Consider the following 27,236-nt stretch of genomic DNA (forward strand, 5'->3'; position numbering starts at 1 on the left):
CATACGACAGTGAAGATCGATTTCCCAAACGTGGTAAGAACCTGTGGCGAGGCAGCACGTCCACATTGTTGTAGTGCTTGGTCAATGCGCCACGCAACAATGCAACCATTGGCAGCTCCACCGAACAAAAGGTGGGGACACCGTTTCGTGTACGTCAGAGTACGAACCTCACTACTAAAACAGAGCGGTACAACTACCGGACCACCACCGTCTGTACCCTGCTGTATACATATGAGTAGAACGAGTCCCACAGAATCAAAGCCTCTAAAGGTCGAACCTCCCGTTGCTCCTTGCATCATCATGTCGGATAAATTTTCGACGTTGCATGCTTCTGACAGCGACGCCGCAACAAACAACAAGCCCTTAGAGCACGCATCACCATCCTCCGAAGATGGACAGTTAAGCACTCTCACATCCAGTACACAGCGACTCCCGCTGCCACAAACCGATCCTAAAAATATTGAGTGCTCTAGAGTCATAAATGCAGCACCCGCAGAACCGACACATGGCGATTTACTTCCTCCGAAAGAAGTGAAAACACTACCAACTATATCTCTATCAACAGAGGTCACAGAAGCTTTCGCGACTCCGCATCCACCCTTAGCAGGATCCGAACCAGTATGTTCAACACTCTTAACGCTGCTGTGAGAAGCACTGCACAAAGTTTTCGCGCTGACAGAAGGTGCGCTCGTAGTCAGAGTTTTTTGCCTTCTCGCTGCGCTGCAGCCAACACCATCTTCCGCCACGCTCCTAGAAATGCTACAAGCAGACAATGATGCGGACGACAAATTCCCACAAGCGGGCTTACACTCTTTTGTATCAACGGCATGATCGCCATCACCCGGACACTTAGAAACACTAACAGAACACCGAGTACGCGCACATCCTGTACTGCCGGATATCGAACCACCAACTACCAAACCTTCACTGCCGGTAATGCTCTCCCGTTTGGGAGGAACCACATTTTGACGCTGTTGAAGGACACTCCGTTCCTTTGCCTTCCGCGCCTCACGAATCTCCTCCAGTTGCCGTCGCTTCTCCGATAAATCCATCGAACTACAGAAGTAAAAAAAAAGGATATCTGACCCTCTCCCACCAAAAAAAAAAAAGAAATAAAGAAAAAAGAAATAATAATAAAACAGTCAACAACAAAAAAAAATAAGAGAAGCAGCTTTTAAAAAAAAAAAATTACAAAAATATTAAAAACCAAACGGAAGGACAATTTAAAAAGTACATCTTTAAAAACATAAAAACCAAACACTATTTTCCAATATTAATTATCTTTCGCGTTAACTTATAAGGTTCTTCGCCAACGACGAAGCCACTCAACAGTTTCCTCCTTAAATAACTTAAGCGAATATTCAAAACAGCGCACTCCCTCTCAAAAACATCCAACCTCTGTTGAAGTTCATTCCGTTCAGCCTCCACAGTTTCCAGATTACGCTCCACAGCAGCTCTCGCATCTTCGGAATTACGAAGTTGCGATTTCAGATCATTGCTTGTAGCGTCCAACCTCTGCTGAAGTTCATTCCGTTCAGCCTCCACAGTTTCCAGATTACGCTCCACAGCAGCTCTCGCATCTTCGGAATTACGAAGTTGCGATTTCAGATCATTGCTTGTAGCGTCCAACCTCTGTTGAAGTTCATTCCGTTCAGCCTCCACAGTTTCCAGATTACGCTCCACAGCAGCTCTCGCATCTTCGGAATTACGAAGTTGCGATTTCAGATCATTGCTTGTAGCGTCCAACCTCTGTTGAAGTTCATTCCGTTCAGCCTCCACAGTTTCCAGATTACGCTCCACAGCAGCTCTCGCATCTTCGGAATTACGAAGTTGCGATTTCAGATCATTGCTTGTAGCATCCAACCTCTGTTGAAGTTCATTCCGTTCAGCCTCCACAGTTTCCAGATTACGCTCCACAGCAGCTCTCGCATCTTCGGAATTACGAAGTTGCGATTTCAGATCATTGCTTGTAGCATCCAACCTCTGTTGAAGTTCATTCCGTTCAGCCTCCACAGTTTCCAGATTACGCTCCACAGCAGCTCTCGCATCTTCGGAATTACGAAGTTGCGATTTCAGATCATTGCTTGTAGCGTCCAACCTCTGCTGAAGTTCATTCCGTTCAGCCTCCACAGTTTCCAGATTACGCTCCACAGCAGCTCTCGCATCTTCGGAATTACGAAGTTGCGATTTCAGATCATTGCTTGTAGCATCCAACCTCTGTTGAAGTTCATTCCGTTCAGCCTCCACAGTTTCCAGATTACGCTCCACAGCAGCTCTCGCATCTTCGGAATTACGAAGTTGCGATTTCAGATCATTGCTTGTAGCATCCAACCTCTGTTGAAGTTCATTCCGTTCAGCCTCCACAGTTTCCAGATTACGCTCCACAGCAGCTCTCGCATCTTCGGAATTACGAAGTTGCGATTTCAGATCATTGCTTGTAGCGTCCAACCTCTGTTGAAGTTCATTCCGTTCAGCCTCCACAGTTTCCAGATTACGCTCCACAGCAGCTCTCGCATCTTCGGAATTACGAAGTTGCGATTTCAGATCATTGCTTGTAGCGTCCAACCTCTGTTGAAGTTCATTCCGTTCAGCCTCCACAGTTTCCAGATTACGCTCCACAGCAGCTCTCGCATCTTCGGAATTACGAAGTTGCGATTTCAGATCATTGCTTGTAGCGTCCAACCTCTGTTGAAGTTCATTCCGTTCAGCCTCCACAGTTTCCAGATTACGCTCCACAGCAGCTCTCGCATCTTCGGAATTACGAAGTTGCGATTTCAGATCATTGCTTGTAGCGTCCAACCTCTGTTGAAGTTCATTCCGTTCAGCCTCCACAGTTTCCAGATTACGCTCCACAGCAGCTCTCGCATCTTCGGAATTACGAAGTTGCGATTTCAGATCATTGCTTGTAGCGTCCAACCTCTGTTGAAGTTCATTCCGTTCAGCCTCCACAGTTTCCAGATTACGCTCCACAGCAGCTCTCGCATCTTCGGAATTACGAAGTTGCGATTTCAGATCATTGCTTGTAGCGTCCAACCTCTGTTGAAGTTCATTCCGTTCAGCCTCCACAGTTTCCAGATTACGCTCCACAGCAGCTCTCGCATCTTCGGAATTACGAAGTTGCGATTTCAGATCATTGCTTGTAGCGTCCAACCTCTGTTGAAGTTCATTCCGTTCAGCCTCCACAGTTTCCAGATTACGCTCCACAGCAGCTCTCGCATCTTCGGAATTACGAAGTTGCGATTTCAGATCATTGCTTGTAGCGTCCAACCTCTGTTGAAGTTCATTCCGTTCAGCCTCCACAGTTTCCAGATTACGCTCCACAGCAGCTCTCGCATCTTCGGAATTACGAAGTTGCGATTTCAGATCATTGCTTGTAGCGTCCAACCTCTGTTGAAGTTCATTCCGTTCAGCCTCCACAGTTTCCAGATTACGCTCCACAGCAGCTCTCGCATCTTCGGAATTACGAAGTTGCGATTTCAGATCATTGCTTGTAGCGTCCAACCTCTGTTGAAGTTCATTCCGTTCAGCCTCCACAGTTTCCAGATTACGCTCCACAGCAGCTCTCGCATCTTCGGAATTACGAAGTTGCGATTTCAGATCATTGCTTGTAGCGTCCAACCTCTGTTGAAGTTCATTCCGTTCAGCCTCCACAGTTTCCAGATTACGCTCCACAGCAGCTCTCGCATCCTCGTAATTACGAAGTTGCGATTTCAGATCATTGCTTGTAGCATCCAACCTCTGTTGAAGTTCATTCCGTTCAGCCTCCACAGTTTCCAGATTACGCTCCACAGCAGCTCTCGCATCTTCGGAATTACGAAGTTGCGATTTCAGATCATTGCTCGTAGCGTCCAACCTCTGTTGAAGTTCATTCCGTTCAGCCTCCACAGTTTCCAGATTACGCTCCACAGCAGCTCTCGCATCTTCGGAATTACGAAGTTGCGATTTCAGATCATTGCTTGTAGCATCCAACCTCTGTTGAAGTTCATTCCGTTCAGCCTCCACAGTTTCCAGATTACGCTCCACAGCAGCTCTCGCATCTTCGGAATTACGAAGTTGCGATTTCAGATCATTGCTCGTAGCGTCCAACCTCTGTTGAAGTTCATTCCGTTCAGCCTCCACAGTTTCCAGATTACGCTCCACAGCAGCTCTCGCATCCTCGGAATTACGAAGTTGCGATTTCAGATCATTGCTTGTAGCGTCCAACCTCTGTTGAAGTTCATTCCGTTCAGCCTCCACAGTTTCCAGATTACGCTCCACAGCAGCTCTCGCATCCTCGGAATTACGAAGTTGCGATTTCAGATCATTGCTTGTAGCGTCCAACCTCTGTTGAAGTTCATTCCGTTCAGCCTCCACAGTTTCCAGATTACGCTCCACAGCAGCTCTCGCATCTTCGGAATTACGAAGTTGCGATTTCAGATCATTGCTTGTAGCGTCCAACCTCTGTTGAAGTTCATTCCGTTCAGCCTCCACAGTTTCCAGATTACGCTCCACAGCAGCTCTCGCATCCTCGGAATTACGAAGTTGCGATTTCAGATCATTGCTCGTAGCGTCCAACCTCTGTTGAAGTTCATTCCGTTCAGCCTCCACAGTTTCCAGATTACGCTCCACAGCAGCTCTCGCATCTTCGGAATTACGAAGTTGCGATTTCAGATCATTGCTTGTAGCGTCCAACCTCTGTTGAAGTTCATTCCGTTCAGCCTCCACAGTTTCCAGATTACGCTCCACAGCAGCTCTCGCATCTTCGGAATTACGAAGTTGCGATTTCAGATCATTGCTTGTAGCGTCCAACCTCTGTTGAAGTTCATTCCGTTCAGCCTCCACAGTTTCCAGATTACGCTCCACAGCAGCTCTCGCATCCTCGGAATTACGAAGTTGCGATTTCAGATCATTGCTTGTAGCGTCCAACCTCTGCTGAAGTTCATTCCGTTCAGCCTCCACAGTTTCCAGATTACGCTCCACAGCAGCTCTCGCATCTTCGGAATTACGAAGTTGCGATTTCAGATCATTGCTTGTAGCGTCCAACCTCTGTTGAAGTTCATTCCGTTCAGCCTCCACAGTTTCCAGATTACGCTCCACAGCAGCTCTCGCATCCTCGGAATTACGAAGTTGCGATTTCAGATCATTGCTTGTAGCGTCCAACCTCTGTTGAAGTTCATTCCGTTCAGCCTCCACAGTTTCCAGATTACGCTCCACAGCAGCTCTCGCATCCTCGGAATTACGAAGTTGCGATTTCAGATCATTGCTTGTAGCGTCCAACCTCTGTTGAAGTTCATTCCGTTCAGCCTCCACAGTTTCCAGATTACGCTCCACAGCAGCTCTCGCATCTTCGGAATTACGAAGTTGCGATTTCAGATCATTGCTTGTAGCGTCCAACCTCTGTTGAAGTTCATTCCGTTCAGCCTCCACAGTTTCCAGATTACGCTCCACAGCAGCTCTCGCATCCTCGGAATTACGAAGTTGCGATTTCAGATCATTGCTTGTAGCATCCAACCTCTGTTGAAGTTCATTCCGTTCAGCCTCCACAGTTTCCAGATTACGCTCCACAGCAGCTCTCGCATCCTCGGAATTACGAAGTTGCGATTTCAGATCATTGCTTGTAGCGTCCAACCTCTGTTGAAGTTCATTCCGTTCAGCCTCCACAGTTTCCAGATTACGCTCCACAGCAGCTCTCGCATCCTCGGAATTACGAAGTTGCGATTTCAGATCATTGCTTGTAGCGTCCAACCTCTGTTGAAGTTCATTCCGTTCAGCCTCCACAGTTTCCAGATTACGCTCCACAGCAGCTCTCGCATCCTCGGAATTACGAAGTTGCGATTTCAGATCATTGCTTGTAGCGTCCAACCTCTGTTGAAGTTCATTCCGTTCAGCCTCCACAGTTTCCAGATTACGCTCCACAGCAGCTCTCGCATCCTCGGAATTACGAAGTTGCGATTTCAGATCATTGCTTGTAGCGTCCAACCTCTGTTGAAGTTCATTCCGTTCAGCCTCCACAGTTTCCAGATTACGCTCCACAGCAGCTCTCGCATCTTCGGAATTACGAAGTTGCGATTTCAGATCATTGCTTGTAGCGTCCAACCTCTGTTGAAGTTCATTCCGTTCAGCCTCCACAGTTTCCAGATTACGCTCCACAGCAGCTCTCGCATCTTCGGAATTACGAAGTTGCGATTTCAGATCATTGCTTGTAGCATCCAACCTCTGTTGAAGTTCATTCCGTTCAGCCTCCACAGTTTCCAGATTACGCTCCACAGCAGCTCTCGCATCCTCGGAATTACGAAGTTGCGATTTCAGATCATTGCTTGTAGCATCCAACCTCTGTTGAAGTTCATTCCGTTCAGCCTCCACAGTTTCCAGATTACGCTCCACAGCAGCTCTCGCATCCTCGGAATTACGAAGTTGCGATTTCAGATCATTGCTTGTAGCGTCCAACCTCTGCTGAAGTTCATTCCGTTCAGCCTCCACAGTTTCCAGATTACGCTCCACAGCAGCTCTCGCATCCTCGGAATTACGAAGTTGCGATTTCAGATCATTGCTTGTAGCGTCCAACCTCTGCTGAAGTTCATTCCGTTCAGCCTCCACAGTTTCCAGATTACGCTCCACAGCAGCTCTCGCATCCTCGGAATTACGAAGTTGCGATTTCAGATCATTGCTCGTAGCGTCCAACCTCTGTTGAAGTTCATTCCGTTCAGCCTCCACAGTTTCCAGATTACGCTCCACAGCAGCTCTCGCATCTTCGGAATTACGAAGTTGCGATTTCAGATCATTGCTTGTAGCGTCCAACCTCTGTTGAAGTTCATTCCGTTCAGCCTCCACAGTTTCCAGATTACGCTCCACAGCAGCTCTCGCATCTTCGGAATTACGAAGTTGCGATTTCAGATCATTGCTTGTAGCATCCAACCTCTGTTGAAGTTCATTCCGTTCAGCCTCCACAGTTTCCAGATTACGCTCCACAGCAGCTCTCGCATCTTCGGAATTACGAAGTTGCGATTTCAGATCATTGCTTGTAGCGTCCAACCTCTGTTGAAGTTCATTCCGTTCAGCCTCCACAGTTTCCAGATTACGCTCCACAGCAGCTCTCGCATCTTCGGAATTACGAAGTTGCGATTTCAGATCATTGCTTGTAGCATCCAACCTCTGTTGAAGTTCATTCCGTTCAGCCTCCACAGTTTCCAGATTACGCTCCACAGCAGCTCTCGCATCTTCGGAATTACGAAGTTGCGATTTCAGATCATTGCTTGTAGCGTCCAACCTCTGTTGAAGTTCATTCCGTTCAGCCTCCACAGTTTCCAGATTACGCTCCACAGCAGCTCTCGCATCTTCGGAATTACGAAGTTGCGATTTCAGATCATTGCTTGTAGCGTCCAACCTCTGTTGAAGTTCATTCCGTTCAGCCTCCACAGTTTCCAGATTACGCTCCACAGCAGCTCTCGCATCTTCGGAATTACGAAGTTGCGATTTCAGATCATTGCTTGTAGCATCCAACCTCTGTTGAAGTTCATTCCGTTCAGCCTCCACAGTTTCCAGATTACGCTCCACAGCAGCTCTCGCATCTTCGGAATTACGAAGTTGCGATTTCAGATCATTGCTTGTAGCATCCAACCTCTGTTGAAGTTCATTCCGTTCAGCCTCCACAGTTTCCAGATTACGCTCCACAGCAGCTCTCGCATCTTCGGAATTACGAAGTTGCGATTTCAGATCATTGCTTGTAGCGTCCAACCTCTGTTGAAGTTCATTCCGTTCAGCCTCCACAGTTTCCAGATTACGCTCCACAGCAGCTCTCGCATCTTCGGAATTACGAAGTTGCGATTTCAGATCATTGCTTGTAGCGTCCAACCTCTGCTGAAGTTCATTCCGTTCAGCCTCCACAGTTTCCAGATTACGCTCCACAGCAGCTCTCGCATCTTCGGAATTACGAAGTTGCGATTTCAGATCATTGCTTGTAGCGTCCAACCTCTGCTGAAGTTCATTCCGTTCAGCCTCCACAGTTTCCAGATTACGCTCCACAGCAGCTCTCGCATCTTCGGAATTACGAAGTTGCGATTTCAGATCATTGCTTGTAGCATCCAACCTCTGTTGAAGTTCATTCCGTTCAGCCTCCACAGTTTCCAGATTACGCTCCACAGCAGCTCTCGCATCTTCGGAATTACGAAGTTGCGATTTCAGATCATTGCTTGTAGCGTCCAACCTCTGTTGAAGTTCATTCCGTTCAGCCTCCACAGTTTCCAGATTACGCTCCACAGCAGCTCTCGCATCTTCGGAATTACGAAGTTGCGATTTCAGATCATTGCTTGTAGCGTCCAACCTCTGTTGAAGTTCATTCCGTTCAGCCTCCACAGTTTCCAGATTACGCTCCACAGCAGCTCTCGCATCCTCGGAATTACGAAGTTGCGATTTCAGATCATTGCTTGTAGCATCCAACCTCTGTTGAAGTTCATTCCGTTCAGCCTCCACAGTTTCCAGATTACGCTCCACAGCAGCTCTCGCATCTTCGGAATTACGAAGTTGCGATTTCAGATCATTGCTCGTAGCGTCCAACCTCTGTTGAAGTTCATTCCGTTCAGCCTCCACAGTTTCCAGATTACGCTCCACAGCAGCTCTCGCATCCTCGGAATTACGAAGTTGCGATTTCAGATCATTGCTTGTAGCGTCCAACCTCTGTTGAAGTTCATTCCGTTCAGCCTCCACAGTTTCCAGATTACGCTCCACAGCAGCTCTCGCATCCTCGGAATTACGAAGTTGCGATTTCAGATCATTGCTTGTAGCGTCCAACCTCTGTTGAAGTTCATTCCGTTCAGCCTCCACAGTTTCCAGATTACGCTCCACAGCAGCTCTCGCATCTTCGGAATTACGAAGTTGCGATTTCAGATCATTGCTTGTAGCATCCAACCTCTGTTGAAGTTCATTCCGTTCAGCCTCCACAGTTTCCAGATTACGCTCCACAGCAGCTCTCGCATCTTCGGAATTACGAAGTTGCGATTTCAGATCATTGCTTGTAGCGTCCAACCTCTGTTGAAGTTCATTCCGTTCAGCCTCCACAGTTTCCAGATTACGCTCCACAGCAGCTCTCGCATCTTCGGAATTACGAAGTTGCGATTTCAGATCATTGCTTGTAGCGTCCAACCTCTGTTGAAGTTCATTCCGTTCAGCCTCCACAGTTTCCAGATTACGCTCCACAGCAGCTCTCGCATCCTCGGAATTACGAAGTTGCGATTTCAGATCATTGCTTGTAGCGTCCAACCTCTGTTGAAGTTCATTCCGTTCAGCCTCCACAGTTTCCAGATTACGCTCCACAGCAGCTCTCGCATCCTCGGAATTACGAAGTTGCGATTTCAGATCATTGCTTGTAGCGTCCAACCTCTGTTGAAGTTCATTCCGTTCAGCCTCCACAGTTTCCAGATTACGCTCCACAGCAGCTCTCGCATCTTCGGAATTACGAAGTTGCGATTTCAGATCATTGCTTGTAGCGTCCAACCTCTGTTGAAGTTCATTCCGTTCAGCCTCCACAGTTTCCAGATTACGCTCCACAGCAGCTCTCGCATCTTCGGAATTACGAAGTTGCGATTTCAGATCATTGCTTGTAGCGTCCAACCTCTGTTGAAGTTCATTCCGTTCAGCCTCCACAGTTTCCAGATTACGCTCCACAGCAGCTCTCGCATCCTCGGAATTACGAAGTTGCGATTTCAGATCATTGCTTGTAGCGTCCAACCTCTGCTGAAGTTCATTCCGTTCAGCCTCCACAGTTTCCAGATTACGCTCCACAGCAGCTCTCGCATCCTCGGAATTACGAAGTTGCGATTTCAGATCATTGCTTGTAGCATCCAACCTCTGTTGAAGTTCATTCCGTTCAGCCTCCACAGTTTCCAGATTACGCTCCACAGCAGCTCTCGCATCTTCGGAATTACGAAGTTGCGATTTCAGATCATTGCTTGTAGCGTCCAACCTCTGTTGAAGTTCATTCCGTTCAGCCTCCACAGTTTCCAGATTACGCTCCACAGCAGCTCTCGCATCTTCGGAATTACGAAGTTGCGATTTCAGATCATTGCTTGTAGCGTCCAACCTCTGTTGAAGTTCATTCCGTTCAGCCTCCACAGTTTCCAGATTACGCTCCACAGCAGCTCTCGCATCTTCGGAATTACGAAGTTGCGATTTCAGATCATTGCTTGTAGCGTCCAACCTCTGTTGAAGTTCATTCCGTTCAGCCTCCACAGTTTCCAGATTACGCTCCACAGCAGCTCTCGCATCTTCGGAATTACGAAGTTGCGATTTCAGATCATTGCTTGTAGCGTCCAACCTCTGTTGAAGTTCATTCCGTTCAGCCTCCACAGTTTCCAGATTACGCTCCACAGCAGCTCTCGCATCCTCGGAATTACGAAGTTGCGATTTCAGATCATTGCTTGTAGCATCCAACCTCTGTTGAAGTTCATTCCGTTCAGCCTCCACAGTTTCCAGATTACGCTCCACAGCAGCTCTCGCATCCTCGGCTTGCCTTGCTTTGTTGGTTATTGCGGCTTCTGATTGTTTTGTGGTATCAAGTTGTTTTTTTGCTTCTTCTATTTCTTTTTCTAACATTAGAATTTTTTGTTCTAGTTTTTTTGTCATCTGGTGTTGTTCCATCTGAAATAATTTATGATTTTTTTCCATTGCGGCTCTTTGGTCGAAATGATGCTGGTTACATTTGGTAAGTTGAGTCTCAACTTCAGTGCCCACCGTCGTTAGTAGCTCTGCCTGCCAAAGGGTGTGCATGCCAATAGTTGTAAGGAGGTGATTTATTGTTTTAATGTGACGATGTTCTGTTTCTTCCAGTTTCAGGTCGAGAAACTGGGCTATCTCTTCAAGTTCATTTCTTTCAAGTCGGAATACCTCGAGGTCGCTGAGAATTCGTTGTTGTGCCTCACACTCTTCAAGCAGCTTTTGCATGCGGTGAGAAAGTTCCTCGTTCTGTTGCTGTAATTCTGTATGCTTTTCTGAGGACTGCTGTGAATTACAAAGTGCAGCGCTCAATTGCTCCTGCCTTTCACGAAGGATGTGTAGTGCTTCCTCTCGTGAATGACGCTCTTGCTCAAGTTCTGACATCACCCTGGACAATTGTTGTTGACTGCTCAACATTTCAGCATCTTTCCTCTCTCTAATCCCCTCTATCTCTGCTCTGTGTTGCCGCACCTTCTCTAAGAGCTCCTGTTCTCGCTGTGCATACTCATCTTTCAAACGCTGACTCATTTCTTCATGATATTCAGCGCGGCGTTTCGACTCTTCAACCTGCCGTTCGAGCTCAGTAGCCTTGATCAGGAGTTCCTCACGCTCCACCTCGGTTGCATACAACATTTTCTCACGAATTATATTCTTCTCTCGTTCCTTTTCCAGTGCATGAAGGTCAGCAGCACGCTTCTGCGCTTCCGCCTCGAGAAGCACAAGCTTCTCCTCCAGCTCACGGACGTACGTGGGGTCCTTACCTTTGATGTCTTGCCGCATTTGCTCCATCTGTTCCTCAAGTTCACGAATACGACGCGCGCGGGGGTCCTCATTGACTCTGGTCATGTTTACGATATCACGGGCACGTGATGCGTATCGTAGCGTGCTCAGAGTTTCCTCGTAGTTCAGAGCACTCGGGCTCACCGTCGCGATCATAAAGGTCTTCGAGTTCCCACCGAGTGAATCTTTCAAAATGTACGTAAGCTTAGACTCCCGATAAGGTGGTGTCGACCATTGTGATGATTTATTCTTCGCCATATCTGCCAGCATATCGATCACGCGCCCGAGTGTTGTCAATGAGAGATTAATATATCGTGCCTCGTTAAACTGCTGCCCAACAACCTCTGATTGCGCAACGCGCTCAGATCCAGCAAGGTCCACCAAGTTCATTCGGCTACTCATCCCGGCGGTGGTGATCACTTGCCCAGATGCCGTTTGTGTAGACCGCTCCTCATGTAGTATCAACATGAAGATAGCATGGCTCCTGCTGCTGCGGTCGTTCATCTTCGTTGAGGCCGTGTGTCGCACACGATTCCCCAACTCGATCAGTTCCACAACTTCCTCCACAGACGACACCTCTTGCAGTCTCTGTCCTTCGATAAAAACACCCATCGTGGGATGTTCACGCACATCAACGAACACATCCTCCCTCGATCCCTTCCGCCGCCGAGCCAGGAGGTCAGACACACGCTCGTTATACACTTCAACATACCCAACTGTCACCTTCCACCTTGAGTGGCCCTTTCCTTCGATTCGAGCACGCTTCTCGAATATCTCTAGGCAAAGACGCGGTATCACCCCAGCATCCACACCGGACACAGAACCCGGATCTCCTCCCATCATTGTGTACGTCTTACCACTTCCCGTTTGTCCGTAAGCAAAAAGACATGAGTTGTACCCGTTGAAGGCATGCATCACAAGTGGGCGACCAATCGCTTCATACACTTCCAGCTGCCCCGCGGGCGGGAGACCACCCTCATCGGTACAACCACAGGAACAAAAAATGTTGTCAAATTGGAATGTTTGCGCCCGTGGGCACTGACTACTTTTTGAGTGGTGATCAATCAGCGTTATGGTCGAATACGATGTATTGGCTCGGAGTGCGAGTTTGTGCGTTCCCGACATTTCTGAAGTGTTTTGCGGCCGTACTCTTACAGCTACTTTAATAGACTCATCGCACGCGTTCGTCGTCATTTCGGTTGTTGTTAATGAACTCCTACTTTCGTCGGTCATCGTTGAGTTATTCTTTCCCGAGTTTTGTTCCCCTGCCCTCCTTATATTACTTATCATTTATACGATATTGAAGTCTACTTGTGTGATGGGTGTCGTTCGTTGGGAGGAATGTGCCCAATCTCCCTTCAAAGGCTGTTTTGTTATTAGACCTTCAACACCTGTCACGGTGTATTGTGGCGACACACGGGGAAGGCAATCTAAAAAAAATAAACTGACGGGAGGTGAAGAATGTAATGGGGCTACAAAATAATTGTAAAGGCCATCAACAAAGAGGAGAGAAGCACAGCTATGCCCATTTTCCGTCGTTGATATTCGTGACGTGTGGCCACGGGCCAACACAGTAGGTAATAAGACACTGACTACAACCCACGTATGACTTGAATTCCTCCCGGACGCCACTTTCGAAGTATATCGGATCTGGAGGAAGCCTAAAGTGTTTTCCAATCTCGCACAAACCTAGCCGTGCCCGCTATTGCACCAAGATCCAGGTAGCGGTATCACCCCAGCATCCACACCGGACACAGAACCCGGATCTCCTCCCATCATTGTGTACGTCTTACCACTTCCCGTTTGTCCGTAAGCAAAAAGACATGAGTTGTACCCGTTGAAGGCATGCATCACAAGTGGGCGACCAATCGCTTCATACACACATCCAGCTGGTGATCCCACTTTTTTGAAACACACGCAGGACCATTCGTTAATCTTGCAAATCAGACCTCTCCAGCAGTAAACAGGAGAAAGGGGGCGAGCTGCGGTTTAAAGTGCACACAAAAACGCTGAGACATGGACATTCAGAAGAAAAGCGATTTCGTAGCTTTTCTCAAATGGCCGGCCGATTGTATAGACTCTACACTCGCCGAGGCGCAGAAGAACCGTCCACCGCCTCAAGAGGGGTAGCCGCGCCGCCATCCCATAAGAACCTCAGAGCTCTCTGCACTGAACACATGGTAAGGATGTAGGAGGCTTTGCGTTGAAGACCGCCCTGCGGCTGAAGTCCAGAAACAAGTGAAAGTGGATCGTGTGATTCACTGGAGCCACAGTGAACCGGGGTACCAGCCGCTGTATCGCGTGGATCACGAAGCTCATAATACCATGCCCGTAGCAAAGTGGAGCGTATACGCTCAAATAACTCCTCGATGCTCGACTTCAAATTGAGTTTTGCGGGTTTAATGGGGCAGAGGTTGCAGTTGGTGTAGTGAAGAACGTCGGTTTTCAGTTCCTCTTCCACAGCCAAAAAAAGTTGCTCCTTGCTCTCTCTGCATGGCAAACCCTCAAGGGCAGCAGGACCGAGAGGTAACCGCAGAAATGCAAAACGACAGTTCTTTGATATTTCTTCACCTGCATGGTCCGACAACCACTTTGTTGCAACCGCCCACGATATGTTGGCGTTTGAGGATAACCAGTGGAGCAGCATCGGTGGGAAAACGGCGCGCGCACCACACTTTTTGAGTGACCTACTCAGGTTACCGCTTGCCTTCAACACCCCAGCCTTTGTCACACTTTCACTTGTAGCCGTGTGGCCCCACTCGGTTCTTGCCTCTTCATGTTGTATCATCGCCTTCATAGTCCAAAAGAGCCAGACAACGAGGACCGGTTCATCAAAGAGGGTGGATGGAATCTCTGACAACAGCTTTAGCCACTGAAGCGCATCGTCATGGCACCCACTTCGGGGCGCTTTGTCGCATCCTTTAACTAGTCCCAGACTCGCAACAGCCATGGTAAACGAGTCAACAGCTCCCTCGATGGCAAGGTACGTGCGGGAGTGTTGATGAAGTGCCTCCGGTACCTCCTCACACTTCCCCATCAGTGGTGGACCCGCCTCCCCTAATTGCATCGATAGTGAGGCGAAACAAAACAGCAGCATCGCCGGGACGCTGACGCTCCGTGATCATGTAACAGATGACGTCGAAAAGCAAGACGGGCATTTCCACCACAAGTTCGGGCACGTCCCCCTCCAGTAGTGGCTCCTTACACATGGATAAAAGTAGATCGACAACTTGTGGGTACCGTGGTTCGCCTACAAACTCCAGAAGCTCAAAAAGGAGGTGTTTCCTGTCGCCGGAGTACAACTTTTGCGAAAAATACTTTCTCATTACCCCGACTGCCTCTTCAGGTCTACACCGCTCGTTTTCCTTGCACAAAGCGGCAACCTCAATGCAAGCCTGGCGTACAGAAAATTCTTCAGCTACCCTATGAAATCCACCCCTGCGAAGGGTATCCACCACTACCTCTTGCACATGCAAGCCAAGGGCAAAGTTGCACGGCAGCAAGCGCTTTTCTACAACCTCTTCTCTGAAAAGAGAAGGTGTTAGTCGGGCAGCTAGCGCAGCAACAACCTCGGGACAGAGCAAGGCCGCAAACGATGCGCACGACAAGCAAGCAGCAGAGTCACTGCATCCAGCGGACAAAAGGGATGACCAGTCATCCAGCATCTTGAGTACGTCTTCTGACGCTGACCCTTTGGCGATTAATCGAGTAAGGAGCAACAATTTTGACGCAATGTGGGGCGACTGCCGCCCCGCGAGCGGCCGAATCAAATAGGGGTTGGCCCATGTTTGTGCTAATCGGGCACAAAACGCGAAGTCGGCACCACGTGTGGCCACCTCCACTAGTCGGTGAAAAACTTCTTCTTCCTCCGCCTGCACATCTCCTCTTCCCTCCACGGCAAAAGCCGTGAGGCCGACAAACTGCAGGACCTCAAGACTGCTCTCCTCCAGCATCAGTTTCATGCGTAAGGGAGTGAGGTCAGATGCACAGTTCCCATACTCTCCCCCAGAGTTCCCATCCGCCGCCATTGTTAACCACGGAATCCTCTCATCTCTCTCCACAGTGTCAGTGCCACCAACAGCGCACTCAGGGGGTAAGGGGTAATCGGACGAAGCTGGGGAAAGCATCCTCGCTAACGCACACCTCGGTTCAGCTTTCCCCTTGAGCATACTCCAGTACGTCTCCCATTCCGTTAACAGCATGCCCATCAACGGCGCCAACGAAGGGGGTTCGATACACTTCCGGTAGTGCACATCGTGACCCATCTTCGTCAGCACATATTTGACCTCGCAGCGTGTGTACATTTTGTGAAGCTCGATCAGATATGAGTTTAAAAGATTGTAATGATGCAGGTTGTGAACAGTCCGCAAAACATCCGGCCATCGACCCCTTCGACCGTTATGTTCAAGGGATAAATTGATGATGACACAAGGGGCCGAAAGAACGGACAGCAGACCTTTCAAGAACACACATCGGTCCTTATCTTCTTCGTGATCCAAAAAGCGCCCACCACTGGCGTCGGCACTCGTTTTTCCATCTGCGCGTGCTTGCGATGAGTTCCTCAGCTTCCTCACGGCAAATTGCAGTCTATGATACAGTGGTCTAAGTGTTGACTGGTGTTCGGCACATCGAAGCAAAAACAATGTCGCAAACGGCAGTTCCAAGTCGGAAACATCATTAGCAATGCAGTGGATCGAATTCGACTCCTTCATTGATGCAGGCTTTGGGGGCGCCCCGTCCAGAACAGCGTCGCCACGAGGAGGAAGAAAAGGAATGGAACAATGCCTGACTGAGTCGCATGACACAGAATCACACGAGTCTCCGGAAGATACACTACGTAGCTGAAGGTAGAGAAAAAATATGGCTTCGGCAGCGACAGGGAGACGTCGCTTGTGCAAAAAGTCATAACAAGTAAGTGCGGACCTCCAGCAATGCATTCGCGCGCATATGAGCTCCGTCGTTGACAATGTCCAATGCGGCCGTGAGGTACCTACTTTGGGCAACCCTCTGCCGTGCAACATCAATTTCAAAATACCATGCAGTGGTGTTTGGGGAAATGACATAGCAGGCACATACTAAAGCTTTATGCGCAGCAGTGCCCCGGTTCCTCTTCCTATATTACCTCTAATCCCTTCGTGAGGTGGCCACAATGTACCTATGAGACGATAATTGGGTAATCACGGAAACGAGCGCTATTAAAGAGGTCAAACAAGCATTTCTTCGTTAGCGCACACGCTCACATGAACAAGAAAAAGGTTAGCAATATCGGCGCGCTAGGCCCCTCAGGGTGAAGCAGTCGAGCGAAATGTGGTGAGAAGGGTTGGCTCGGTAAATTGCAATGTCGTGCCTTTCTGGATGAAAGTGATGCCAGCAGCACCCCCAGCTGTTGGAGTTTCCGTAAAACTAGCTCTCCGCACGGTGTGCTCTGCAAAACAGAGGCGGGGCATAAGGCAGCGCATTCCCGAGGGAACAAAACACGCGTACACACACGCATAAGTCAAAGCAACCAGACACAGCCCGCTGATGTAACCTCACATCCGAAAGCCGGAACCGCTTGCAATATGCCATCCTCGCGGTTAGTTGTTCTTTTTAACGACAGCCTTGGCCTCGGTAGTACCAACTTGCCTCCGATCCGCAGCTTTGTACAAAATACACTGCATTACGATGACAAAATTAAGGAAAACGACAACGCCAAACTGTGTTAGCATGATGTCCCTGCCCTTGTCGGAAGGAATGTTGTGAAATGTTGTTAACAGACGCGAGATACCCCCAGACATAGCCAGGAAAAAAGTCAAAGCAGACAATTGACCTGTTGATTTGTTCTGATAATTTATCACTATCTGAGGTATGCGACTACCGAGCGCGAAAAAAATTTGTAGACGCAACATCCCTTCATGGATATTTCGAGGAGCATACCCAGCCGACATAAAAACTAGCAGGAAAACAGCAACAATAAATACTAGCACAGTAATGAGTAGTTTTCTCTGCATACACCCAACGATAAGTAGGAGCAAAAACATCTCGATCATTATGAGGGTACTTTCGCCGTAGTCTTTAAACATTAACGACCGTGCAATACCCCAGCTACTCGATATAACACAAGACATCAGTTCGACAACAAGTGATATAATTGATATACCGTCAGCGCTGTGATTCCGCAATATCTTTACTATCTGCGGTAGCTTCAGTAGGACAGATCCAAACACAATGCCATATGGGAGAATTGTGGCCAGCATTTGTCTCATAAACACTTCGACACCACCTACCTCATCTCTGCCCAGATATTTTTGTTGCATACCTCAGGCTCTCAATATCGGAACAGATTCTCTTCCGGTATCAACTGGTGTGATTTACCTGCTCACGTCCCAACATAGATGCACCTTGAAGACTTTAAGTATAGCAGTTGCCCCTTTTCACAAAAAAGGAAAGTATTAGTAGTAACAATAATGGTGAAGAGAGAGTAACGATTCACACAAAAACACTTTAAGACAATCAGCGGATAAAACGCGGCGAAACCACGATGGCGTGCAGTATTTTAATATATATATATATATATATATATATATATTAAACGCCAAAACAGTTGAAGAAGCCTACTACGAGAGCGGAGTCAAGAGGAAACGAGCCAGGACAATACAAATGATATACCCTCCACCTTTAGTCACAGCGGTTAATCAAAGCTCATCAAAGTCTACTTTCGCATCCATGATGCGGATTGCCGACATCATGCCCCTCAGCAGGGATTTCGCTCTGCCGTAAAAATGTATATGAGCACTGTCATGATCTAATCCGTTATTAAACACGGGCATGACACTACCATTGTGTGGAAATAAGAAAAGGACCCTAGGATAGTACTCACCCTGTGGTGACATAGCTTTGATCATTTCATCTTCACCTTTACCATTCTGCTTTGTTCTCCGCTTATTGCCACGTAACCGGGGGTGAATTTCACCAAACACAGGCCGCGGATAAGGAGAACTACGCAATATTTCATCCACTGTTTCAGCGCTTACCATAGTCATGTACTCGCTCAAAAGCTCAAACTCGGGGCTCGCCCCAAGTTCCTCAATTAACATACGACACGCAGGACAATTTTCCTTGTGGAAAAAAATAAACACAGGCAGGTGACAGAGCGCAATGGGTGACTGAGATCTTGATGTTGCCAACAGATGTAAGTCACGTTGGCCATCGTATGTATCATTAGCATTTACATCCCCCGAGAAACCTTTTGACAACACGGTACAGCGTGCAACAGAAACTCGGTGGACCAATTGCGGCCAGTTCACCCACGGTATGTGCCCAGTATGTCTGACTAACGTAGAACTCGTGGAGCTGGTGTCACTCCTCGTGTTTTGGGTTCCATGACCCCTATAGTTGGGTTCAAGCATTTCTCCGAAGATAGAAGACCCCCACAACATCAAGATTACTAAAAAATTAATGAGCATGTTCTTCAATGTACCGGTGAAAGGGGGAAGAAAGCCTAATATACAGGTATTATATTAACGCATACAAAAACATACAACTCCTCTTTCGGTTTCTTTTAAACACAAAATTATGAATGCACAAAATGCAAAATTGGGAAATTTCTCGGACTTAGTCAAAAACAGCAACCAGTAGGACAGAGTTGTTTTTTTATATTTCTTCCGGATAATAACAACAATTGCTCTATAACATAGAAGGCAATTTTATATATAATATATATGTGCCACCTTTAATTATGGTGGCACAACAGAAGGACAAATTGATTCCTTCTTCAACGAGCAGCATCCACATAACTAAGAGTTAAAACACCATCGTTTGGCAATACTTCCCCTTCTTACCCACTGTCTGTCTATGTTATCGGTAGCAATCCGACGTATACCCAAGTCCAAAATACGAAGTTCAGCGGTATCACACTGCTACAAACAAGAAAAGTTCATGATATCATGAAGTATGCACATTACAGCACATCTCTTATTTATTCTGTGACAAATAAAAGACGGAATAAAAAAGAAAGCAGGTCGCTAAAAAATGGAACGACTGTGAAACTCCTTCCATCCGGTGGCGAGTGCGACCGCAAATCAAAATTGAAGAGAGGGAGGAGCCAAATAAAAAAAAGATGGGGTGGGCGCATTTGTGTCGCCGGATTGAAGGGAAAAAAAACAACCCCGGTAGCGGCTAAAAGAGATAACGTATCCTTTCCCTTGTGTGTTTCAAGTGTCCGCACTTCGTTTACTTCCAAAACAGTCAAATGATATATTGGGGCACAAGCTACTCAACTGGCTACACATGTGCAGGGAAACAGCTGAAAAAAAAAATGTGTAACTCTTTGTCCCAATGCTTGTATTCCACTGACTTGTGTTCCCTCGGGGGGGGGGGGGGGAGACCATCCTTCCTAAATATCTTCTTAACCCATTATTCTCCTACACGTCGGACAACCGGGGGCGGAGATCAGTACAATGTAACAATACAAACAAATGCAATAATCGTTTGTGTGTGCTTCAATCAACCTGCGCCAAAAAGGGGTGAGAAAGAAGGTCCTTGCTCCGTGGACGCGCCTTGTGATCGAGAGTTAGACACGCCTCAACAAATGATATAAAGGCGCTATCAGTGACGTTATGAGCAGCCAATTTTTCCCTAAGAACTCGATACGGGCGCTCTTCAGAGATAAGACTCTCCGTATCCCGGGTACCGTTGTTTTCCGCATCTGTACCTTCGGCATCTGGGTTCTTGATGCCCGATGACTGCGGCACTGGCGTGTACAAATAGTAATATGAAGAATTTTCTCCGGGATCATCCCCGTCCTTATTACCTTGTTCGTAGATACAGCCAAATTTATTTATAAATTTAGAAGTATGCCGACCTTCCCACAACATCCGTCTGGGAAACGGGCGGCCGCAGACATAAACAATACGAGCAAGCATTTCCGGCACTGTCTCAGATGTGAACAATACTTCTCCTGTCACAAGCTCCGCCAAAATTGCCCCAAGAGACCATACATCGATCCTCCCATCATAATCACATCCCAGGATAACTTCTGGAGCACGGTAACTTCTGCTTTGGATGTAAGAGCTTAAATGATCGCTCAAAAAACAACTACTTCCGAAATCAATCACCTTTATTAAGCACCGTCTGTGGGAAACAAATAAAATATTTTCTGGCTTCAGATCCGCATGAATCAAGCTTAAACTGTGAACGTATGTTAGGGCCTCTGTGATTTGTCGTGCAATGCGGCGCAACCTTGGTATGGTAAAGTAAAATGTTTCCTCTTCCTCGCGATTATACTTGGAATATTCGTAAAGGTTATCCGATAGCAATTCCGTCACCAACATCGTATGTTCCTTGTAGTAAAAGCTGTCAATCAACCGAATGACATGGGCTTTATCAGGATCCTTGTATTTGTTTATTAGCGTCAGCAAGCGTATTTCATCCAGTGACTGATCAAAAAAGTCCTTGGAGTTGTTGATTATTTTGAGGCAAACTTCGACATAACCAACAACTTTCCTTTTCTTTGCATCGTTTGAAACACCACCATTCTCGGTATCGACACACCGGTTTTGCGCATCTGTGGTTGCGGTCCTATCCTTATCCTCTACTTTGACGTCATCCTCATATATGGGTTGAGAAAGGTCATAGCATCGCACCGCACGGCTAAATGTTGCTTTCCCCAACATCTCCACTATCTGGTAACGGTCAGCCACAATTGTACCGCGTTCAATCGGAAATGTCTTCTCCTCTTCAAATCCAGTTTTTATGGGATCCATGATTACACGAAGGTTGAAACTCCCCATGGTCACAGGTGCCTTGCCTTCCTTAGCCAAACGTCGAAATTCTTGTCTTCTTTCCTCCCTAGCTCGAACAGCATCAAACATCACTCCTCGCTCCAGTTCCACTACAAACTCAAAGGGTGATACTGGTTTGAAGCGCGAACGTTCAGCATCCGTCGTTGCGCACTCATCGTATTTGTATCCGACGAAGTCTTTAACGGTGACGTGCGCTGGTCTTTTAGACGATGAAAGTCCACCACGACGAATTGTCTCCGAAAATGTTTTGCTCAAGAAACGAGCCTGACCCTCAGTAATTCCGCCACCAAATGGAAATGAAGGAACACGGTATACTTTTTTCGTACCAACAACTGCTGCATCATCCATGTAATCACTTTCTTTGTCCTCATCTTTATCCTCGCTACTATCCTCAACAGCTTCCCCCGTTTCGGAGTGAAGAAGCAGTGGTTCAGGCTGCCAGGTACAGCCACTTATGTCCTGATAAAGTGCGGGGTCCACAGCCTTAAAAACAACTTGAGTTTTGACACCGTCGTAGACATTATCATCAGAATCAGCCGAAAAGTCTGCTCCCATCGTACAAGCGCTGAATAACTGCGCCTTCGAATTAGGATAGAATCCACCTAAATCATGGCCGTCTTCACCACAGGCTTCCGGCGAACAAGAAGTTACCTCCGCTTCCGTATCATCTAATTCGCTTTCGCAAAACTCGGCAGCGTCACCTGAAACCTTTTTTGCGTAGCAGTTACCGGGTTTCGCATTGTTTGCAGTAGCCCCACCACTAATTCCACCTCCTCGCGTTACGGGGAACTCGCAAATTACATCATTGTGGCCCTGAGTCCTTTGTTGCCTCGCAGGGTGTTTGGTCAGTGGCGCTGTTGACTCCAGGACACTTAAAAGAGCATCATACGACTTACAACTTTCCACGTTACGGGACCTTCGACGGATAGCTTCAGTGGATTCCAACATCGACTTTGCGAGCGCCTTTATTTCTTCAATTATGGTGTCGGTTGATGCACCACATCTCTTCAACCCATCAGCGGGCTCCATGCCACTTATATATATACGTCCGAATATATATATATATATATTAGAAATATATACAGCCCGCTTGTTTGCTTCCTTACTGCTACTACTACCTTTAAAGTATAAATCACTTTAACCACGAGTACCGGCGTGGGGAATTTCAAAAAGGTAAGGGTCAATATTTCACGAAACGAACCAAATACGGAGAGGAAAAAGAAAAAAGAAAAAGTTGCTCCCCTTCTTACGTCCCCCTTTTTTTGAGGCACAATCTCCCAGTCAACCTATAAAATAGGAAGCCAAGCGGATGACAAAAAGATGCTCCTCAATTCAGAATTTCGTCATATCATACATAATACGACACTTTAAAAAACGGTATCCATATGCAGCGAGTCTCAGGCACGCAGAGAAAAAACGGATATAACGATTGTAGTCACCAATAAGACCAACATCAAATATATATATATATATATATATATATATATAACTTGCACGGAACCTTACCGGTAGATTCGCTAGAAGTAGGAAAAACAGAAGTTAGTGTTCATTTTTTAAAAAGGGCATCCAAGCACATGTACAAGATGTGGTTTAAAAAACACATACACACAACTAGGCAAGAAAACGAACAGAAAATCGCGATGAGTGGAGCCATTTACGCTTTGTGGATGTTTACGGGAAGCTGCCCAGCAGTAGCCGGTAAATAACAATGTCACGTCTATGACTCCTCAGAAGTAGAATTTCAGGGATGAGCACAAGTCAGAAGAATGCGGTGACAAACGAAAACAAGGAGAGTCAACAGTAGCCTCGCAAGCCCCATAACCACTCGTAAACCAAATTGACCCCCCCCCCCCCCCGAAGACAAGCAACGAGACAGACATAACCCCACAGCACTACAGGAGACTGGAATACAAGTTGCCGACGCGGAGCCTTATCGGGAGTTACCTTGGGCCGATGTCGACACATTCGGCACCTCCGTGTGCGGACGTGGCGCCACAACTGCTCCTTAGTAACACCGAAAAAAAGCGGAGCTTTTGCAGGCTCCCCAAAGTCCAAAACTGTAAACGATTCCTTCATTCCCAGACGTTCTGAAAGATCCTTTGTGGGCGCCAACGAGCCACTCCTTAGCAAAGCAACGGCAACAACCAAAAGCTGCATAAGCGACACGGGTCCGATCGAACGAAGAAAACCAAGCCTTAGTGCACGACGTTCCCAAATTTGCCGCCCGCAGAGAATCGAAGGGCGGCTTTTGTTCGTGTGTCGCTGTTTTTGATTTTGTCTTTGTTGAAGCGCAAGCGCTGAATGGCAGAACAGAACCAACAAAGGAAATGGAAAAGATGACCCACCAGAGGAAACTCGCCTGACGCGACGGCGCCCACCGGCCACACGCAATTTCAACCACAACATCGCCGACGCCAGCTTAGCCGTCCATCGCAGCAGCACCACTAACGCGCACGGAGGTGGATACGACCTCACGTGAATAAAACGGCATCAGTGACATAGCACTTGTGCATCCGTAAAACTACCGCTGGTGCGCGCTATGCGACACAACGTTCTGAAGGAGCAAAAACCCACCCAAAGACACGCATCACCTTCAACTGCCAGAATCATACACTCAGCGAACACAATAGTCAACCCCAATCCCCGCGGTTGCTCCACTTCCTCACCGAATGGGGATTATTTTTTTGAACCTCGCTTGGAGATGACCCATTGGGGAATCAGGGAGATGTTTAACGGTGTCTACCCACCTCTTAATCAAACAGTGGGGCACATCACTGGCAGATCCAACCAACCATAAGCGTCAGACGGCAAAACACGTCACTTACTGACCGCACACCTTTCTGTAGGTTCCGCGTTTCTGCGCTTTCCAAGCGAATACCGGCCACCAGAAAAGAGAAGGCGCCCCATCATGATGCATTGCCGCGTCTGACCCTACGAAACTGATTGTGCAAAGCGCAATCCTCATTAGGTGGAAGGATTGTAGCAGCAGACGATCCCGTTGTGGACGAAAGCATTCCTCCGGCAAATGAAAACTCCCCAAGGGATACAAAGCGCTTTTGCTGGCACCGGCGACTGCAGCTGGCCGCTTCCCACTTTATTTTGCAGCGACCTCAGACACTCACTTTCCTGTTCGACTGGAAGAAGTTGGGAGGGCATTGTAATCATGAAGGCGGTTGCACGATACGTTGAAGGGGCTCCCCACGGTTTCGAATCGTCGGTTGTTTATCATACGCATGGACGCACACTCCCTTAGGCGGCAAACGGAAACCAGAGTGTCCTACGGAAGGGTAGAGTTTCCTCAAAAAAAAAAAAAAAGAACGCAACATCGGAAGCGTATCTGCTATTCTCGATGCAATAAAATGATTAGCTCGTGCGCATTTTCACTTCGGAAAGAAACATGCACTACGAGAACCCCACTGCCGCGTCTGCCAGTTCACGTTGAAAACAAATTTACGCCATTTTTCCGCAGGTGGGAGACCTTCTAGGAACCTTTCTTCGCTTCTGCCTTTCTAACGGTGACCACGCCTTGCATATTAACGCGTCCCTTTTGTTCACTTCCGGTGCCCCCCCCCCCACGGTGGAACTATTGCTGCTTTCAAAGAATTCAATGACACATACAGAATCTTAGTACCCACGGGTTGCTCACGGTGATGACTGTTACGCTGAGACTAACCAACACCTACTCACATGGTCCCTTTGTTTCGGCCTCGTAAGCAGCCGCAGGGCGCGAACGAGCAATTATATACAAAAAAGTAAGGCACCTACGTCTGAACATTTGTTTTACCTAGAGCGGAAAAAAGATAGGGTGTGTCCTCCCCGATCTTCTTGAGGGAGAGTTTGGCCAACCTCGTGGGGAAGTTTTCCCCGCCCATGTCGAATGCCCTATCGAGGCGGTAGGATACACCGCCGCCAGGACGAACCCAGATACCCGCACGCGTCCTGGTCTTCGGGGATTGGGAAGGGCTGACAACTTTGTGAAAGGGATAAAAGGTAACTTTATCGTTTCCCCGTGTGAAAAAGAGTATTCGTACGCTCATTGGGGGGCTCAAACGCGCCTCCTTTAGTGTATTCAAACTGTTGCTGATTTTGAGTTCGAGGATTCTGATCACAGCATAGGTCTGATTTTACGTGGAATGCGACTGAATACCGGGTGGCTCCCCCTACCGAATACAAGCACGTTGGCAAAGTGCCTTTGAGAAACGAAGGGTGAGCTCTGGACTTCGCAGAAAATGGATATGCACAATGAAGGGGCACAACGCATAGTGATTCCTTGACGACATAACATCGGAGTGGCACAACCTCTTTAGTGTTCACGAGTGTCGACACTGTAAAGGGGTGGTCTTTGCGTAAGGTTCACGAAAAACCGGAGTGTGGAAAGGCATCAGTTGAGCCAACAGTTGAATAGATGTTGAAACTCTTACTTATCCCAACACATTTACCATAACCAGCTACGGCCACGACGCCAGCACTGGAAGCAACACGTTCACCCGAAGGCATGCAGGTACCGGGTGCGCATATGAATTCGCGCTGCCGGCCACGACATCCAACCACACAGCTGGACATTGTACGAGTGAGTATTGTACAGTGGTACTCGGCAGAGAACATGAGAATAACTAATGCAGGGGAAGGCGCGAGGAGGTTTTAAGAGCGAAAATGGTTGTCACCTCTGGACATAACAGTCCGCGGTGATTGTGAGTCCTCAAACTGAAGACCGGAACTGAGGTCAACCAACGATCGTCGCTGGACCACATTCGGGTTCAATACCGTTCTTGATGCTGAAAGGGCTCATTTTCTTTTTACTGTTGTGGGGTATGCTTTCTATGGAAGATAAAGGGGGCGCTAAAAGAGTTTGGCAGCGCACATACGCACAAAGAAACGGAATAGTTAAGTGGAAGTGCCACGTATCAAACACAAAGTGCTTAAAGTGTCTACGCGCGAAGCGCGCGAAACAATGAAAGTTAAGAAAAATTGTGCAGCCAGTATCGCATAGTTGAGATTTAGTCCTGATTATTGTGTTTTGAATCCGTGTCCCTCCTGGTGGGATCCCTTTCCACCTCCAGATTAAGGTGGTCAACGAGTATCGGTTCGTCGTTCAACATTACGCTCGTCCCCCTTTTTTTTCCTTTTATGCTTCCTCACCGGCGTTCCATCCTTATGAGTTGGTAATAAAGTCGCTGCGGGGTTGGGTGGGTTCCCACTCCCAACAAGTATCTGCGCCACCTCCCGGTTTGGCTAAAACTTTCGATATAACGGCTCCGGCTGACGCAAATATTCGTCTCGTCCTGTTTAGATTTACGTATACATGAGGAGAAGGGTGCAACTTTTCAGCCAAATTTTACATTCTTCAGTTTAAAAAGTTTTGCGTGGAAAGTGCGTTGTCCGCTGCCGAAATGACGGCACCTTTCAAACAACGTGCTCTACCCCATATTGCCCCCGTGATGCCTTTAGAGGTTGACGTTGCAGTAAATCCAACAAAAAGTCGCCGCACTCTGCCTTTTAGAGTGTTGCATTCCTTTTCTATTTTGTGTTGTCCCCTGTGCCACATATCTTTGGTTAGAGCGCTTTGTTCCACGCGTTTTGCTTCACAGTGCGGTCGTTGGAGAGTCCTTTTGAGTCCGCTATATTACCAGGAACGTGCCGTTATTCATATCCCCCTTTATTGCACCTTTCGCCTTTGGGTGTGTATCCCCACTGCATTGAAAGAGCCATAGCATACCGTCATACTGCACACCACGCCGTCCGGCCACATGTCGGGCGGAGGCCGCGCCGCTATAGAATGGAGGGAAATATGCGTGCATACTGTCCTTCAACAACCAAGGTGGTGTGGCGCAATGTCGTGTCGAACACACCGGGAAGCACAAAAAAAAAAACTCCTATAAGTTGGGCGCCGACGCCCCGGCATCCCCGTTCAATGATAAGTGACCCTTTGCGGCGGTGTTGATAGTTACCTCGCGTCTTTTTTTTAATTCACGGATAGGGAAAGCCCAC

At 47.7% G+C, this 27,236-nt stretch overlaps 7 protein-coding genes across 7 annotated transcripts; 1 reads left to right on the forward strand and 6 right to left on the reverse strand.

Annotated features, from left to right (window-relative positions):
• Positions 1-1,260: 1,260 nt before the first annotated feature.
• TbgDal_VII4290 (kinesin K39, putative) lies at positions 1,261-12,756 on the reverse strand (the record flags this gene model as incomplete). Its single annotated transcript, XM_011776479.1, has 1 exon — positions 1,261-12,756. One exon carries the CDS (start codon positions 12,754-12,756, stop codon positions 1,261-1,263), a length of 11,496 nt encoding a protein of 3,831 aa, XP_011774781.1.
• A 790-nt stretch (positions 12,757-13,546) lies between these two features.
• Positions 13,547-16,178, reverse strand: TbgDal_VII4300 (hypothetical protein, conserved; the record flags this gene model as incomplete). Its single annotated transcript, XM_011776480.1, is given in 2 exon segments — positions 13,547-14,488; positions 14,496-16,178. Coding segments are annotated over 2 exon segments (2,625 nt in total).
• Positions 16,179-17,042: 864 nt separating this feature from the next.
• TbgDal_VII4310 (hypothetical protein, conserved) lies at positions 17,043-17,762 on the reverse strand (the record flags this gene model as incomplete). Its single annotated transcript, XM_011776481.1, has 1 exon — positions 17,043-17,762. One exon carries the CDS (start codon positions 17,760-17,762, stop codon positions 17,043-17,045), a length of 720 nt encoding a protein of 239 aa, XP_011774783.1.
• A 378-nt stretch (positions 17,763-18,140) lies between these two features.
• On the reverse strand, positions 18,141-18,911 carry TbgDal_VII4320 (hypothetical protein, conserved; the record flags this gene model as incomplete). Its single annotated transcript, XM_011776482.1, has 1 exon — positions 18,141-18,911. The coding sequence occupies one exon, from the start codon at positions 18,909-18,911 to the stop codon at positions 18,141-18,143; it is 771 nt and encodes a 256-aa protein (XP_011774784.1).
• Positions 18,912-19,946: 1,035 nt separating this feature from the next.
• Positions 19,947-22,277, reverse strand: TbgDal_VII4330 (protein kinase, putative; the record flags this gene model as incomplete). The annotated part of the gene is made up of 1 exon (XM_011776483.1): positions 19,947-22,277. One exon carries the CDS (start codon positions 22,275-22,277, stop codon positions 19,947-19,949), a length of 2,331 nt encoding a protein of 776 aa, XP_011774785.1.
• A 765-nt stretch (positions 22,278-23,042) lies between these two features.
• Positions 23,043-23,654, reverse strand: TbgDal_VII4340 (hypothetical protein; the record flags this gene model as incomplete). Its single annotated transcript, XM_011776484.1, has 1 exon — positions 23,043-23,654. The coding sequence occupies one exon, from the start codon at positions 23,652-23,654 to the stop codon at positions 23,043-23,045; it is 612 nt and encodes a 203-aa protein (XP_011774786.1).
• Positions 23,655-26,638: 2,984 nt separating this feature from the next.
• TbgDal_VII4345 (hypothetical protein, unlikely) lies at positions 26,639-26,959 on the forward strand (the record flags this gene model as incomplete). The annotated part of the gene is made up of 1 exon (XM_011776485.1): positions 26,639-26,959. One exon carries the CDS (start codon positions 26,639-26,641, stop codon positions 26,957-26,959), a length of 321 nt encoding a protein of 106 aa, XP_011774787.1.
• Positions 26,960-27,236: the final 277 nt, after the last annotated feature.

This window comes from Trypanosoma brucei, chromosome 7, assembly GCF_000210295.1.
Source record: "Trypanosoma brucei gambiense DAL972 chromosome 7, complete sequence".
Classification (NCBI taxonomy): domain Eukaryota; phylum Euglenozoa; class Kinetoplastea; order Trypanosomatida; family Trypanosomatidae; genus Trypanosoma; species Trypanosoma brucei.